Below are 17,192 nucleotides of genomic sequence, written 5' to 3' on the forward strand. Positions count from 1 at the left end.
TAAGAGAAGCACTGATGTAGAGAATGCTCTGCTTTTCCTTAGACAGTGCTTTGAGAATCAACCAAGAACAGGTTGAGGGGTTGAATGACCCATTCTCCAACAGCACAATACTCCATGGGCACTGCATTTGGGGCAGCAGCCTAGGTGACGATCTCAAGCTCAGATATGGGATTTGAACTCACTGACTGAGGAGCTGCAGAAATCACCAAGATTCTTTAGATAACTCCTTCCAAACACACACCACTACCATCGAGAAGGTCAAGGGCAGAAGATACAAGGAAAAACCACCACAGGCTAGTTTCTCAAGAAACCACTTTCTATCCTGACTTGGAAATATATTGCCATTCTTTGAATGTCATTGGGCTTAAATTCTGGAACTCCCTCCTGAACAGCATTGTGGGTCTACTTTCAATCAAATGGACTGCAGTGATTCATCACCACCTTGTTGACAGTGATGAGGGATGGGCAATAAATACTGCCCCAGCCAATGAAACCCATATCCCCTGAAAGAATTTTTAAAACGAAGCCAGTTTAAATATCACGTACAATTTAAATGTAAAATGTTTAATCTCACCATTTAACCAGTTTCAAATGTGCAAGCATCATGGATTCATGAATCCAATAATGACACAAACCTTTTTTCCAAACAATCTAGGAACTGTAGCTCCAAAAGCCTATTCTCAGGAAGCTGCATGCTCAACAACAACATTACAATCTAATGCATTTCACCTTTTATGACCATAATGGATGAAAGCATTAAATGCAGAGACCCACTTTGGAAGGTGGCCTTTAAGAACCAACAATACAAAACAATTTAAAAAAAAAACACATTAATGATTCTCCACCGGACCCTTGTGTACAAAGTAGGGTCTTTCAGCTTTTATAACGACAGCCTCTCCTTTCAACACCAGACCTGCAACAATAAACCCTTTCTCTGAAAGCATCTGAAGATGTGTGGCACAAAAGAATTTCAAAATCTAAGCATCAAAAAATATTTGTCAATTCATCCTCATTTTGAACTATATTAAAATTACCACTTTTTTTTTATTGTGGTCCACAGTCTCAGAGGGGTTTAGAATGGAGCCATAAAACACTTTATTGTGTTTATTTTCAAAAGCCTGCACTAACCAGCTATAAATTTTGAATGTTTTAATTTTGCTTAAGGCAGCATTCTCTCTTTCAAAGCAAGCAGACAAGCAAGGCTGTTGCAATAAGTTTATGAAGTAGCCGGGAGGCCCAGAGAAAGCCCTGAGTGTTTTATAAGTGCCATTTCACACTGCACTATAGTCCTTTTGGTGTCAAACTCAAGTGAAACAGACTGGCCTCCTCAGACAGCATAGCGGGCAGGAATTTATATGTTTCTTGGGTTTACTATATCCCAGAATCAAACTGAGACAGAAATCTAGACACTCACTACCACGCATCTGTGTGCATTTCAAACATGACAATTTGAATGCATCTTATATTAGTAAATATTATATGGACAAGGATGTGTATAATGGAAAGAAAGAATTTGCATTTGTAAAGCATCTTTAATATCTTCAGGATATCCTACAGACAATATGTAGCCTGTTGTTATGTACCAACTAATTGGCACATAAACAGTCTTAAGAAAAATAAATGACTGAAATGACCTATGAATTCCTTTCCTGTAGTTTTGTACCTGGGAGAGCACTGATCTGGATACCTAGAGAATTTCCAATTTTTTTTCAGTATGTGCCACAGGTCTGTTCATATTCACTTAGTCAGGCAGAAGGGGCCTTTCATATGATACCTTTCCAAAGGTAATATTCCAACAGTACAGCACATCCTCAGTACTGCACTGTCCATGGTCATGATTACTGTGTTGAGAGGACAAAACAGGAAAGGGGTTCCCAATTCCACCTTACCCAAATCACTCAAAACCCATTCCTGCCACCTTCACCCCCACCCACCTTCAGCTGGAAATTACACCAAGAGTGAAAGGGGATTGTTTTTTATAACAACAAGGGTCCTCTGTTTTATCCCTGGGCTCTGCATGAGGGACACATGAAAGGTGAGGAAAACTGAGCAAGTAACTGAGAGCACAAGGGAGAAAGACAGACAGAAAGTGAGCGAGACATAATGAGATAGACACAGAGTGACAGTTAGCGAGTGACAGACAGGGCAAAAAAAGAGAAACCGAGAGTCAGAGAGAAGCACAGACAGCGAGAGAGAGCAGGAAGGGAGGCAGGGTGGGGAGAGAAAGAGACAGACAGACAGTCAAATAAAGGCTTATATAAAAATAGAAAACGAAAATGATTGTCAAAGTGCACAATGATGGGGGTGTTGTGGTGGAAAAGGTGCAAGGGAGGTCGGAAGATATGGCGACAAGAGTAGTTAGTTACATACGGGAGATTTCCTGCTATTTTTCATGAACAATACCCACACAGAAAAAGCTAGTACTTAAACAGCAGGTACACTCTAGTCTTTAACTACTGCCTTTCAAATGACTTATTCTGACTGAAGCCAAAGGTTATAACAAACTAAATTCATTGTGAAAGAAAGATGTGAAATGATAGAACTGTCAGCAAACAGCCATTATGTTAAAATTTTACATCTTGGAGATGTGCACAAATTGTAATAGAGGTAATATTAATGGCAGCAAATTGAAAGTGTGCCACCCCCTTTAATACTTCAGGGAGAAAATGACAAGCATGCTGGGCAACGAGAATCTACAGTATGTGAGAAAGAAAGATAAAGAGAAGCCACAGTTTCCTCATTGGCTACCCCATGTCAACTGTCATCATTCAAGTTAAAATAGGAACATAAAATGATCGGGGTTATTAGTTGAAAAGTCAGCAGAAGCCTATAAAGTTGTCTTGAGGTCTGGGGCCAAGTAATCTTCCCAACAAAAAAAGGGTAAGGGTATATATTGGTTTGTAACAGGGAAGGTTTTTATGACTTCTATGGTGATGCAATATTTGTACATGCAGATCAGATGGCACAACATGCAGAAAACCTTTCAAAGTTCTATCAAAAATAAATATCTTTGTAAAGTTCAATTAAACCCACTATAATTTATTGCCCATTGATTGGTTCTTCCTCACGCTCAGGTATGGTTTGTTGATAGCTCGGTTTAGTTCCCAACGGATTGTTCTTCCTTTTTTAAAAAATGGGGTTATTCACCTCCGACATTACTCCAGGCTGATTTCCCCTCACAAACCTTGGTACCTGAGCCCTTACATGTACAGACACTAAAGTGTTTGAATATTAGTTTTACAAAAGAGGTTAAAGAACAATGATCAGAGATGGGAGCCACAGCTGATCTTTCACCCCCACCTCCTCCTCCCAAGTTCTGACCAAAATGTAGCACACCCTTACTCCAACAGGAGACTTACCTGCCCAGACTGAGTCACCTTCTGCTCTGTATTGCTCAGTGCAACTCACCAATTTGGTCAAGACAGAACCACAGGAGATTTGGAAGCAAGTGGTCAAGTGGCTTGTTGGCAATTCAAAACAGCTCAGTAAAATTCAACAATATCATCTTAATCAAAACGGACGCATGAGGGGAATAAATAATTCGCATCAACATTAAATCAGCAAGGCTTAAAGGCTTTAAACCAACTGAATAAGAACCCACAAAACTAGATATTCTGAAGATTTGGCAGTATTTTGTCATTACAGAAATTAATTCAAGAAAACAAGCTGCCATTAAAGTTTTAAATCAGAACAATGATTGCCCTGGAAAACTTTTACCTCATTGTAAACGCTGTGGTAACTGAAGCTAATTTGAATTATGGTATGGTTGTTGTTGTAGCAGCTGAATATCTTGGCAACCATTACACAGCTAGGAGATCAAAGCTGCTGTGTGAACACATCTGTGCAGAAGACAGAATTAAAAACTACAGCAAACCAGACGAGTCTTTCTCTCTAACCACAGTGAAGTCTGTATGCAGAGGAGAGCTTTGGTAAAACACGATATAGGAGCAAATTACTGCAGATGCTGGAATCTGAACTGAAAACAAAAAATGCTGGAGATCACAGCAGGTCAGGCAGCATCCATGGAGAGAAAGCAAGCTAACCTTTCAAGTCTCAACACCAAAACTCATCACAGGGGGAAGTAGGGCAGAAGTATGAATAACCTGTGTAGATGGCAATGCTGCTTTACAAACTGCTGTGTTTTTATTGCATATTTCCCTACCCTCAAGAGATCTGTCCAGCAATCATATTAATCTATACCCTCCTGTAAGCTGTCACAATTCTGGGTGTCTGAAATGTGCACATATTACACCTAATACCATTAACATCCCTCATTTTGACAGACACTCAAAAAAAACTAAAAAGTGAATGAAACATAGAATATAGGTTAAAATATAGTTAGAGGCCATCCTTTAGAAAATGATATAACATTCTTATCTGAAGTGCCAACCTGTCTTCATTGTTAAATGCCAATGGACTCACTGTGTATTTCCCGTAGTTTCAATTTTGATTTTGTAGCATTTGCAAACTTTGGCTTTCAGTTCTAAAGGTCCTTATCAATACCCAATGTGTGAATCATTTACGAATTCTGGGCATAATGACTATAACCAAGTCAATAGATCTAGGTTCATTACTGTTATAGATTGGAAATCAAATTATATAACCAAAAAATTAAATACTATTGGAATCTTAAGACATGGCTTTGAGCCAGATGACAGACTCAACAGACAATCAAGGTATTTTTCAATGTATAATTTCAGTTACATCATACTATAAATATTTGCTGTAAATTCTGCACCTTACAATTGTGTCCTCCACAATCACCTGAAGGAGTGGCGCTCCGAAAGCTAGTGCTTCCAAATAAACCTGTTGGACTATAACCTGATGTTGTGTGATTTTTAACTTTGTACACCCCAGTCCAACACCAGCATCTCCAAATCTTGAGCCAGAAAGGCCTACTTCAATATTTTGTTAAATGCATTCAAGGATTCTTATTAGCCTTTGAGCCACGCTCTTCTAACACCCCATCTCCTTTTTCACCTCTTCCCCGCCAACTCAACTCCATCCTATTCATCTCTTCCCCAGCTCTACCATTCTCTGCTCTAGGTCTCCAGACCTATGCCAGTCAATTTTCATCCCATTCAGATTCTTGCTGCCTCAGGGTTTGCATCTCTCACCCTTCTTGTCACTCTTGTCACCCTTCTCCTCTACAGGTCAATAGTTAATAGAAGGACAAGGGTAGCAGCTGCATGACAACACCACCACCACCACCATCACCTCCAAGCTCCTCACCATCCTGACCTGGAAATATATCAGCACTTCCTGAGCAGCGCTGGGTCAAAATCCTGACATCCCTCCCTAACAGCATTATGAATTCCCTTACACACCAAGAGGTGCAGCAGTTCAAAAAAGCAGCTCATCATTACCTCCTAAGAGCAACTAGGGATGAGCAATAAATGCTGGCCTAGACAATGATCCCCACATCCCATAAATGAATTTTCAAAAAGGCACAATTTCCAACTTGGGGTCCTTCATTCCCAACTTGCCACTCCAAAATGACCTGTCAATGTTGTGTCAGATGCTGGTGCAGTTTTTTCTGCAGACTTAATATTCCTTGCTTTCTTTGACATTGAAAGTCAGGCTCCCAGTAGTTTTCAAAGCTATCAAAACCCTCTTTCTGGCCTCAGCTGGCTTCTGACCATATCTCCATCTCAGAGTTGGGAACAGCATTTCCTGCTGTCAGTCAGAGAGGTTTTCATGAAGTCCAACCCCTTTTGCTTTCAAGCCCTGCTGGCTGGCACAGCTGTTTTGCTTAAATCTGTTCCTGCCGTGCTTTTCAAGTGCTGCACTAAAATATTCCCTCTCACCCCATGTCTCTCTGACAGTAATACAGTCAGTCTGCAATAATGCGCTAGTTCTGTTCTGGTGTTATAAGAAAATTACGTAATAGCAGCACCATTTAAAACTAATGGGGCTGGAATTGTGTTATAATCGATTCCCGCTTTAAAGGTTTGCGCTTTAGAAACAGTGTCCCCAATTCGTCAATCGCGCTGTAGCGAATTTCTCTGAATGAAATGTGCATTGTAGCAGAATGACCTGCATTATTTCCTCAGTCCTATAGCTCGCACTTTTTTTTGAAATTCTCACCTCCAGTTTCTTTAAGAATCTCACCTATTATACTTTAAAATTTCCATGGTCCACCTTTTCTTTTAAAAAGAAAGGCTTTGTTTGGGAAGACTGGAGCCATTGTTTTCAGTTTCTGCTCTAAACTCCAATCCTTGACCACTGATACCAACTCTCCCCATGTAAACTGAGTGAAATTAAGTCAATTTGGTCACAACTTTGGCGGTTTCGGTGGTGGTTTTTGTCAGCATCAGACTGAGTCTCCTTGTGGCTACTTTGGCATCGGTCTATGACTCCATGTGACTTTTCTTTGGCAGTGTCGGATTCCGGCCTGGGATTCCAAGGGAGGAGGTTGGCTCCTCGAGTCCAGAGTCATGAACTAGACTAATTTCTCTGTTCTTTGTTTCCTTTCTTGTTTTAAATTCTACTATCATGTAAGGACTGTTATTCTGAACTTTTTATATCTTTACTCTTTTAATTTATTACTCCGATTCCGAACTTTTTATTTATTTTTCTCATGTATTATTGTGATTTAGTTCATTTGAAGGTTGGTAATGCTGGATTTTTTATTTTCTTCATTTTTGTATCTTTCTTTCCTAAGATATGTTCTCAAGTGTCTGTACCTAGGCACTTTTACAAAGATGACACTATAAATGGTGACTTATAAACCTTTCACTGTACTCATGTGAGTACATGTGACAATAAAGTAAATTCAGTTCAAATTTAATCCTGTCATGACTCCCAGCCTCATAACTGTACTATCACTAAGATCACCTATTTCCGCCTTCACAATGTCACTTATTTTGCCCATGTGACAACTCATCTGTTGCTGAAACCTTTGTTTATGCCCTTCACTAGTTCTACGCATGACTGTTCTAGCACACACCTGGCAGGCTACCCACTTTCTAGCCTCTACAAACAAGAGATGAGCTAAACCTGTTACCTGTGTTCTAACTTGCAGAAAAGCGATACTGGAGGGCATAGATTTACGGTAATTGTTGTCATGCTTCCCACCTCTACCACCCTTTCAGGTAAGGTAAGCAGCAGGTGGTTTACAGAATATTTGAGCAGAATTTTTTCACACAGAGTGATGAGTATCTGGAACGCTCCACTTGAAAGGGCAATGGAGACCATTACAACATTTAAGACGTATTCAGATGGACACTTGAGATGTCATAGCATTCAAGGCGACGGACCAAGAGAAATGAGATTAGAGTAGAAAGGTGCTTGATAACTAGCACATTCTTGATGGGACGAAGGGCCTCTTTCCATACTGTAATGACTGTGCTTTTGTCTTTCCACAAAGGTCTCCATTTTCTGATCACCCTTGTGTTCACTAACCTACAGTGGCTTCTGGTTAAACCGAATCTTAATTTTTAATAGGACTAAAGGAGCTGGAGTAGGCCGTTCAGCCCTTTGAGTCTGGTCCCCCATTCTAGATTACAGTTAATCATTCATCTTAATGCCATATTTCCATATTCCTTGATGCCACTAGTAACTAGAAGTCTACCAATCTCTGCCATGAACTTAGTCAATGACTGGACTTACAAAGTTTCTATGGGAGAGAATTCCAAAAGATCACCAATGAATGAAGAGGTTTCTCCTCACTCCTGCCCACTATATTTGCCTTTTATTCAAAGGCTGTGTTCCCTGGTTCTCGACTCCATCAAGAGAAACATGCTCTCTGCATCTGATCTGACCATTCTTTATGAACTTCTGGAGTTTTGCCTTTCATCCTTCTAAACTCCAGAGCATATGGGTCCAATCTTCACAATCTCTCCTCATTCACTCAACCTTGTTTTCAAATCCCTCCACTGCTTTGTTTCTCCATAGCTCTGTGACTTCCCTACCTTCCTTTCCTGCAAGGTTTCTGCACATCTCCAATTCTGGCCTCTTGAATACCATTAACAGGAAAAGGCAGGGTAGATAAAGATAAACAATTTCCACTGGTTGGGCATCCTGGAACTAGGGGCAGAATCTGAGAACTAAGACGAGACCGTTCAGGAGAGATGTTAGGAAGCAATGCTACGCACAAAGGGTGGTAGAGGTTTGGAACTCTCTTCCACAAATGGCAGTGGATATTAGATTAGTTGTTAATCTTATATCTGTGATTTATAAATTTTTGTTAAGTGAAGGTATTACGGAAGATGGGCCATTGGTATGCACATGGAGTTAGGACACATATTAGGCCACGATCTCATTGAATGGTGGAACAGGGCTGAAGGGCTGAATTGCCTACCCCTGTTCCTATGTTCTTTCCCCCAGTTACAAGTTACGTTTACAAGAATGATCCTGGGGATGAGGGGTTTGTCATATGAGGAGTGGTTGAGGACTGTTGGTCTGTACTCGATGGAGTTTAGAATACTGAAAGGCCTGAATAAACTGAATGTGGAGAAAATCTTTCCACTAGTAGGAGAGACTAGAACCAGAGGGCACAGCCTCAGAGCGACGAGATGCTTTAGAACTAAAATGAGGACAAATTTCTTCAGCCAAAGAGGAGCAAATGTGCTGCCGCAGAAGGCTGTGGAGACCTAGTCATGGTGTGCATTGAAAACAGTGATGGATAGGTTCCTGATTAGTAAGGGATCACGTGTTATGAGTAGTAGGCAGGGAAATGGGGTTGAGAAACATATGTCTAGATTAGAGTGGTGCAGGAAAAGCACAGCAGGTCAGGCAGCATCCGAGGAGCAGGAAAATCGATGTTTCAGGCAAAAGCCCTTCATCAGGTACCCAAAAACTTGGACAAAGAACTATGTTTTAAGGAATGTCTCAGGAGGAAAGCAAGGTAGAAAAGCACAGAGGCTTTTTCCAGAGGTTATTCCAGAGTTTGGGGCCTAGGCAACTGAAGACCTGGCCACCAATAATAATGGTCATAAGATACTGGAGCAGAATTAGACCATTTGGCCTATGTAGTCTGCTCTGCCATTCGATCATGATCCACTTGTAACTAGAAATTTACCAATCTCTGCTGTGAACTTAGTCAACAACTGGACTTACAATGTTTCCGTGGGAGAGAATTCCAAAGGAACCTGATTCTCTTGGCTGTGGGGTCGAGAACCAGGGAACACAGTCTTTGAATAAAAGGCAAATATTTTGGACTGGGGTGAGGAGAAACCTCTTCACTCATTGGTGATCCTTTGGAATTCTCTCCCACAGAAACTTTGTAAGTCCAATCATTGGCTAAGATCACGGCAGAGATTGGTAGATTTCTAGTTACATATGGACCATGATTGAATGGCAGAGCAGACTAGATAGGCCAAATGGCCTAATTCTGCTCCAATATCTTACGACCATTACTATTGGTGGCCTGGCCCTCAGTTGCTTAGGCCCCAAACTCTGGAATAACCTCTGGAAAAAGTCTCTGGGCTTTTCTACCTTGCTTTCCTCTTGAGACATTCCTTAAAACATAGCTCTTTGTCCAAGTTTTTGGGTACCTGACTTAATATCTTCTTTGAAGGCACAGTGGCTTATTGTGTGTTTTGTCATACTTCTATAAAATCCCTCAGGATGTTTCATTCCATGAAAGATGCTATATAAATACAAAGTGTTGTTTCCTAAGCCAGCCAATACGTCATATTTAAGAATTCTGTTTCCTCTGTTGTTTCGAAAGATCTGATTTCTCATCCTATTCAGAGAATGTAGTCTTTCCCATGTTCCTTCTAACATATCAAATCCAAGGAACTGAAGGAACCAGCATTGGGTCATCTACACGAGAGGAGCCCCGGAGAGGGGGGGGGGCGTCAATGGGGATTGATGGGGGAGATGGATGGGGGAGGGGGGAGAGAGAGAAATAAAGAAAAAGAGAGTGAGAGAAATAGAGAAGGAGGAAAAAAAGTGAAGGAGGCTAGCGATTAAAACAGAAGACAAAGAGTAAGAATAATTGAAACAGTGAGCGAGCACCAGCAGAGAAGAATGATACAAAAAGAATGGAATTGCTTACTAATGAAAAACAAAAAGTGAAGGAGGCAAGAGGGAGGGAAAACAACAGAAGTGAAACAGCAGATTGAGAAAAGCAGTGCGATAAAAGTAGAGGTAAAAGAAGAGTGGCTATTATTTTGCAGACTTGGCATTATCAATATTCCAAGCTCGAGCGTGTGACAGGGTCCTGCTTTTCTGGAGATGATCAGTCCAAAAAATAGGCTGAGACCCTCTAAATCATTTAGTTCTGTTCAGATCTTGTAGCCAAGAATGGCTTGAACTGTCTCTTTAATGAAGGCTTGTGAATAATGAACAGGATCCTTCAGTCCCTAAAGTATTATTAGAATATGTGGCTATAGGGAACAGTATCTACACTTTGTTTCAAGTTCCACTTTCACCATCACTCTGAATGACCTGACTGATCACCATTTTACTCATTATTAATCATATCTCATGTCCTTGAAGGAATGCAGATTCACCTTATAATATTACAAGATAATGTTTTGAAGCAACTTAGCAAGTTATGTTAACCTTTTACAGAGGACTGGTGCAGCCTCAACTGGAGAACTGTGCCTGGTTCTGGGCACAAAGGATGTGAAAGAGGTAGAGAGTGCAAAAAAAGAATTATGAGAATCAAATTTTTCATTCCTGGAACCAGTTCCATAGATAGGTTGGAGAAATTAAGATTGTTCTCCTTGGAGAAGGTTGAGGGAACATTAGATACAGGTATTCAAAATCATTATAGGTCTGGACTCAGTTGATAGGTAAAAATGTTTCCATTGGTGGACAAATCAAGAATAAGAGGGCACAGAGTCAAGGTCATTGGAAAAGGCAGTGATACCATAACAGTAAACATGTCACCTCATTATAGGAAATATATGGAAGCTTTGGAGATGGTGCAAAGGAGACTTACCAGGATGCTGCCTGGAATGGAGGGCATGTCTTTATGAAGAAAGGTTGATGGACTAGGGCTTTTCTAATTGGGGTTGAGAGTGCGGTGCTGGAAAAGCACAGCAGGTCAGGGAGCATCCGAGGAGGAGGAGAATCAACATTTCAGGCATAAGTCCTTCAACAGGAATCCTGACGAAGGGCTTAAGCCTGAAATGTTGATTCTTCTACTCCTTGAGTGCTGCCTGACCTGCTGTGCTTTTCCAGCACCACACTCTCAACTCTGCTCTCCAGCATCTACAGTCCTCACGTTCTCCTCCTTTCCTCATTGGAGCCAAGAAGGATGAGAGGTGACTTGAAAGAGGTGTATAAGATGTTGAGAGACATAGATAGAGTGGATAGCCAGAAACTTTTTCCCAGGTAGAAATGCCTATCACAAGGAGCTATAATTTTAAGGTGATTGGAGGAAGGTTTAGGGGAGAAGTCAGAGGTAGGTTCTTTACCCAGAGAGTGGTGGGTGCATGGAATGCACTGCCAGCGGTGGTAGTAAAGTCAGATACATTAGGGACATTTAAGTGACTCTTGGATAAGCATATGGAGGATAGTTCAATGAAAGGTATATATATATTATCTGAAGAGGGTTGGAATATAAAAGCAGAGATGTACTACTAAGACTTTATAAAGCTCTGGTTAGGCCCCATTTGGAGTACTGTGTCCAGTTTTGGTCCCCACACCTCAGGAAGGACATAGTGGCACTGGAACGTGTCCAGCGGAGATTCACACGGATGATCCCTGGAATGACAGGTCTAGCATATGAGGAACGGCTGAGGATACTGGGATTGTATTCGTTGGAGTTTAGAAGATTAAGGGGAGTCTTAATAGAGATGTACAAAATAATACATGGCTTGAAAAAGGTGGATGCTAGGAAATTGTTTCCGTTAGACGAGGAGACTAGGACCCGTGGACACAGCCTTAGAATTAGAGGGGGTCATTTCAGAACAGAAATGCGGAGACATTTCTTCAGCCAGAGAGTGGTGGGCCTGTGGAATTCATTGCCATGGAGTGCAGTGGAAGCCGGGACGCTAAATGTCTTCAAGGCCGAGATTGATAGATTCTTGTTGTCTAGAGGAATTCAGGGCTACGGGGAGAATGCTGGTAAGTGGAACTGAAATGCGCATCAGCCATGATTGAATGGCGGAGTGGACTCGATGGGCCGAATGGCCTTACTTCCACTCCTATGTCTTATGGTCTTATTAGTCTGATCTTAGAGTAGGATAAAAGGCAGGCACAACACTGAGGGCTGAAGGGCTTGCACAGTCGTATGCTCTATGTATTCCGACACAGACAGTAGTTAGGATCTGGTATGTGAGGCTTGACAGCATGATAGAATCTGAATCTATAAAGACATTCAAGAGATATTGGATCATTATCTGAAAAGAAAAAGAATGTAGGGATGTGGGGAATAGGTACTAAGTGAATTATTCGGTCAGACAGCCAGGCTTGACATGACAGGCCAAATGGCCTATTTCGATGCTGTAACCTTTCTGTGATTCTCTGAAATGCAGCATTTATTTTGCACAATAATTCACATAAACAGCATCAAGATAAACAGCAGGCTTATCTACGCTTGGTGGTTCTTATCAGGGAGGAATGTTGGCTGGGATACTGAACTGTAAAGAAAAATCCTCTGTCATCAGTTTAACATATCTTCTCAAGGACGACTACACCAACAATGCACCTTAATCGTTCAGTCACAGACTGAATGGTCAATATTTGCTGAAGGTCTAGGGTTGGGCTTAAAGCCACTTGACTCGTGCCTAACTCCCCTGTCAAACAAACCAAGCTGATAATTGGCTAAGGATAGATTAGGTCAAAATCTTCTTTCCTTGCAAGGAGTTCCAAACTCACCTAAGGTTCAGAAAAATGCCACAGCGATTGGAAGCTGATACAAATCAAGTACTACACAGCGTGGTGATACATGTTTACTTTGCCAGATATCACCCCTACTTACAAAGACTGGATATCTATCTTTCATCCCATCAATGTGCTCACTGACCTACTCCAGATATCACCCCTACTTACAAAGACTGGATATCTATCTTTCATCCCATCAATGTGCTCACTGACCTACTCCAGATATCACCCCTACTTACAAAGACTGGATATCTATCTTTCATCCCATCAATGTGCTCACTGACCTACTCCAGATATCACCCCTACTTACAAAGACTGGATATCTATCTTTCATCCCATCAATGTGCTCACTGACCTACTCCAGATATCACCCCTACTTACAAAGACTGGATATCTATCTTTCATCCCATCAATGTGCTCACTGACCTACTCCAGATATCACCCCTACTTACAAAGACTGGATATCTATCTTTCATCCCATCAATGTGCTCACTGACCTACTCCAGATATCACCCCTACTTACAAAGACTGGATATCTATCTTTCATCCCATCAATGTGCTCACTGACCTACTCCAGATATCACCCCTACTTACAAAGACTGGATATCTATCTTTCATCCCATCAATGTGCTCACTGACCTACTCTAGCTTCTGGTTCAGTAATGACTCAATTTTAAAACCCCAACACTTGTTTTCAAATACTTACACTTCTCCAGCCCTACACTGCTCTAAGACATGCCCAGTCCTCCAACTGTGGTTCAAACGCCATGCTCATTTTAAAATCATCCAACAGTTCCAGCCTTACTTTCAGCCCTAAGCTCAGGAATCCCCTTCCTAATTTATTTCTTTCTCTCTCCAATTCACTGCTGAAAACCTCTCTCTCTGACTGAGCTGCTGGTCAACGGTCATAATATTTCGTTCTGTGGCACAGTATCAAATTTTGTTTGATAACGCTCATCTGAAGTGGTTTGGGACATTTTTTGACATCAAAAGGGGCTACATAAAAGCAGGCTATTGTTGCTGCCCACACAGTGAAGCAATTCAGAGATATCCTGACCGCAGAGGCAATCTGCCTCTGATTAAATAAAAATTCACCAATCCAGGGCGCTGGGAACAGCAATGTCAGAGGAGGGTGTCACCACAGTGTCTGATGTTCTTGAAATAAACTAGTTATGGTAGACTTTGACTCAGTCTTTTAGCACATACAACAATGCCATGCTACTGGGAATCTCCATTAGAGGCCTCATGAACTTTAGTGGCAAGAAAGGAAAATAAAGTACTCTCATTCATTTACAGTCTTGCATCTGGTTAAAACAAAATGCTTGGATGCAGACAATTAATCATTCCACTTCCCAGCTCCGCTATTCCTCACCTCGATGAACATGAATTTAACCCATTAGAGCCACCTATCTTGCAACGACTTGACTCTAATGTAAAGCAATGTTATCACTAGCACTACAGTATTCCAGACATCTTTTCCTAACACAATGTTGTGAACAGAAAGTGACTAGTCACAGTTAAGAAAGTGATATAATTTAGCCACATCCAATAATTGCAGTAGATTTTCTTTTGCATAGTACAAATAGATGTAAGTTCACACATAATAAATTTCTACCACCTGGCAATTTTTTTTCATCAAAACTAGGCATTCATGCGTGAATTTCATAGACGCACACCGTTTGCCTAGCAGCTATGAAGGTTACTTTGACTTTTTGTAGTTATTGTTAACTCAAATGATGAGAAGCACCTGAGTCACACTTGCTTCCTGTCCAAATGCAGCCTCATTCTTTGCCCAGAACAGTCCTGCCTCTCCCCAAACCTGTTTCATCATCCCCCAGCCTCACTGAGCAGAACATCAACTGGATGCTTCTTTCTATACTTGTTAGAGCTAGCAGCTATTGGCTAGATCTGCTTTTGCTGCTGGCCTGGAGTGATTAGTGGTTGGTTGAGCTGCCGCAGTGACAGGTCCAGTCTTCCTGGTTTTTCCACTGTGCTGAAGTCCAGTCTTCCCATCCGTGATACAGCCTTATGCAGCAAATAGTAACCAAGGAAGTTAAGCACAGTCAATGATTAAAATGCACACACACACATACTGTAACTTTCTCTTTGCTGGTAAAATGAAAAGCGTGTTAACTTTGTTAAAAAATTAAAAAAGAAATATTGACACACATGCATCGTGCAACTGAGTGTCAGAATCACATGCTGAAAGGTGGTGTTTATTACTCATTCTTCATTTAATTAACAGAAATTCAATCAGCCAAATCTGGATTCTTAATCAGGTATTTGTAGCTAGTGCTCAACATTGGACAAAACCATTCAATGTAAAATAACGATCATTTCGGATTGTGAAGATTCTGTTTTTTTTGCAGCGTGTTAGTTGCAAACCACACAGTGCCTACAGCAGTACATGCAGTGCAGCACACAGGAAATCGTGGTGAAACACACAAATGCAAGGTGCCATTTTATAATCTGACCTGGTAGACTAAACCCACGTTCATTGTTACTTTATCCAGCTCCTGCGACGGAAGCTTTGACAAAGATTGCTATAAACAAAAGAGTTGAAAAAAATAAACACACACACCTATGCCCTGGGAACATGAACTGTTATCAGTTAACAAAGTCCCTACTTATGAGGCAACAAACAAAACATCAACATAAGAGAAATCAAAACCACATTGCAATCAACCTGATCCAACACAAGCAATACTCATTTCAACAGCCTTATTGTTCACACCAAGAATGTTACAAGTGTCATATACGCTGCAGTTAAATAGGCTTCTGAGACAGAAACCAATTCAATGTTTAGAAATGATCAAAAAAATTAAATGATTTCATTTATTTCACTCTTTTCTACAAAAGACTTGCATACTGATAAATTCAAAAGGCTTCAAAATACAGTGCCCTAATGGTGGGTGGAGTGTCCTACATTTGCTACTCAGTGGAATGTTGAATGTTTTCAGTATTCATTGAGTCATAAGGCATGGAAACAGACCCTTCGGTCCAACTAGTCCATACGACCATGTTCCCAAACTAAATTAGTCTTTCCTGCCTGCATTTGGCCCATATCTCAGCAAACCTTTTCTGTTCGTGCACTTATCCAAATGTATTTTAAGTGGAGCAACTGTACCTGCATCCACCACTTCCTCTGGCAGTTCATTCCACACACCAATCACTTTCTTTGTAAAATGTTTGCCTTTTTAAATCTTTATCCTCTTAAAATAACTCTACAGAGGCCATTATCCCATCACCAACTCATCCTTTATTTACACGTGTATAGTACTTGACACTGGTCCAGCTTCCTCAGAGCCAGCTCTCAGACAGAGCAGAACCTCTGAAACTCCTGTTTAGAAAAGTCCAACTGGGACCAGGTTAACGGCCCCAGTCAGGGAATTCATATTAAATGAGGTCCACCTGGCTAACCTTGTTACAATCACTACATTCCTCCTCCTCCAAGTCCTGTTCTTTCTCTTCTGAGGCCTCTTCTGAGATGTGTTTGCACTGGACCCAGTTCCTCTGACTCAGCCTCAGTTATGGGCAGCATGTATCAGATCAGAGCCCACCTCTTGCGCCCTGAGCAGCTTGGAAGAAATCCATCCTCTTTCTCAGGCAGTAGGGGCATTGAGGCTGCTACATCCACCACGTCCAATTCAGACTCTGAGGTTTCTTCAATGTTAGATGGAGGAGGAGGACCCACGGGTTCCAACAGACTTGCCGATATTATGAGGAGTGGGATATTATTTTCCTCCTGACTTGTTTGAGAGTTTGCAGCTTTCATGTGGTCCGTGTGCTTATTCAGGACCACCTTATCTACCTGAATTTTCTATGACACAGGACCTGACCGTGCGTTGACTGTGCCTCTTACCCACGCAGGGCCATTCCCATGGTTTTGACATCAAACCTTGTCCCCTGATGTAAACTGTACCTCTCACTTAGAGGTGTCTTGTGACCGGCATTGGTGGTGGATCATGTCTAGCTTCATTAAGTTTAACAAGTCTAACAAGGGAATTCACATTCAATGAGGTCCACCTGGCTAACTTCGTTAGAATCGCTATAATCTTAAAAATATGTCCCCTAGTTTTGAACTCTCCTACCTTAGGGAAAAGATCTTTGCTAATCACCTTATCCATGACCAGGATTTTATAAAAAGTCACCCCTCAACCTCCTATGCTCTAGTGAAAAAGTCCTAGACTATTTTTAATAACTCAAACACTTCATTCTTGACAACATACTGATACATCTTTTCTGAACCCCCTCTCATTTAATAAATATTCTTCTTTTGGCATAACAACTAGAACTGCACACAGTACTCCAGAAGAGGCCTCACCAATGTCCTGTTAACCTCAATATGACATCCCAATTACTAAACTCAATGGTCTGTGCAATGAAGATAAGTGTGCTAATCTTCTTAA

At 41.2% G+C, this 17,192-nt stretch overlaps 1 protein-coding gene across 4 annotated transcripts in view; it reads right to left on the reverse strand.

Moving 5' to 3' along the window:
• Window positions 1-17,192, reverse strand: part of LOC140465701 (phosphatidylinositol 5-phosphate 4-kinase type-2 beta) — a 111,573-nt gene that overhangs the window by 41,488 nt on the left and 52,893 nt on the right. For 2 of the 4 annotated variants that reach the window (XM_072561348.1, XM_072561347.1), the window contains exon 4: window positions 15,258-15,326. The exons of the other annotated variants lie outside the window; for them this stretch is intronic. In XM_072561348.1, coding sequence (XP_072417449.1) covers window positions 15,258-15,326 — 69 coding nt within the window. The remainder of the gene's footprint in view (window positions 1-15,257; window positions 15,327-17,192) is intronic. 4 annotated transcript variants of the gene reach the window in all.

Source organism: Chiloscyllium punctatum, chromosome 42 (genome assembly GCF_047496795.1).
Source record: "Chiloscyllium punctatum isolate Juve2018m chromosome 42, sChiPun1.3, whole genome shotgun sequence".
In the NCBI taxonomy this organism is placed as follows: Eukaryota; Metazoa; Chordata; class Chondrichthyes; order Orectolobiformes; family Hemiscylliidae; genus Chiloscyllium; species Chiloscyllium punctatum.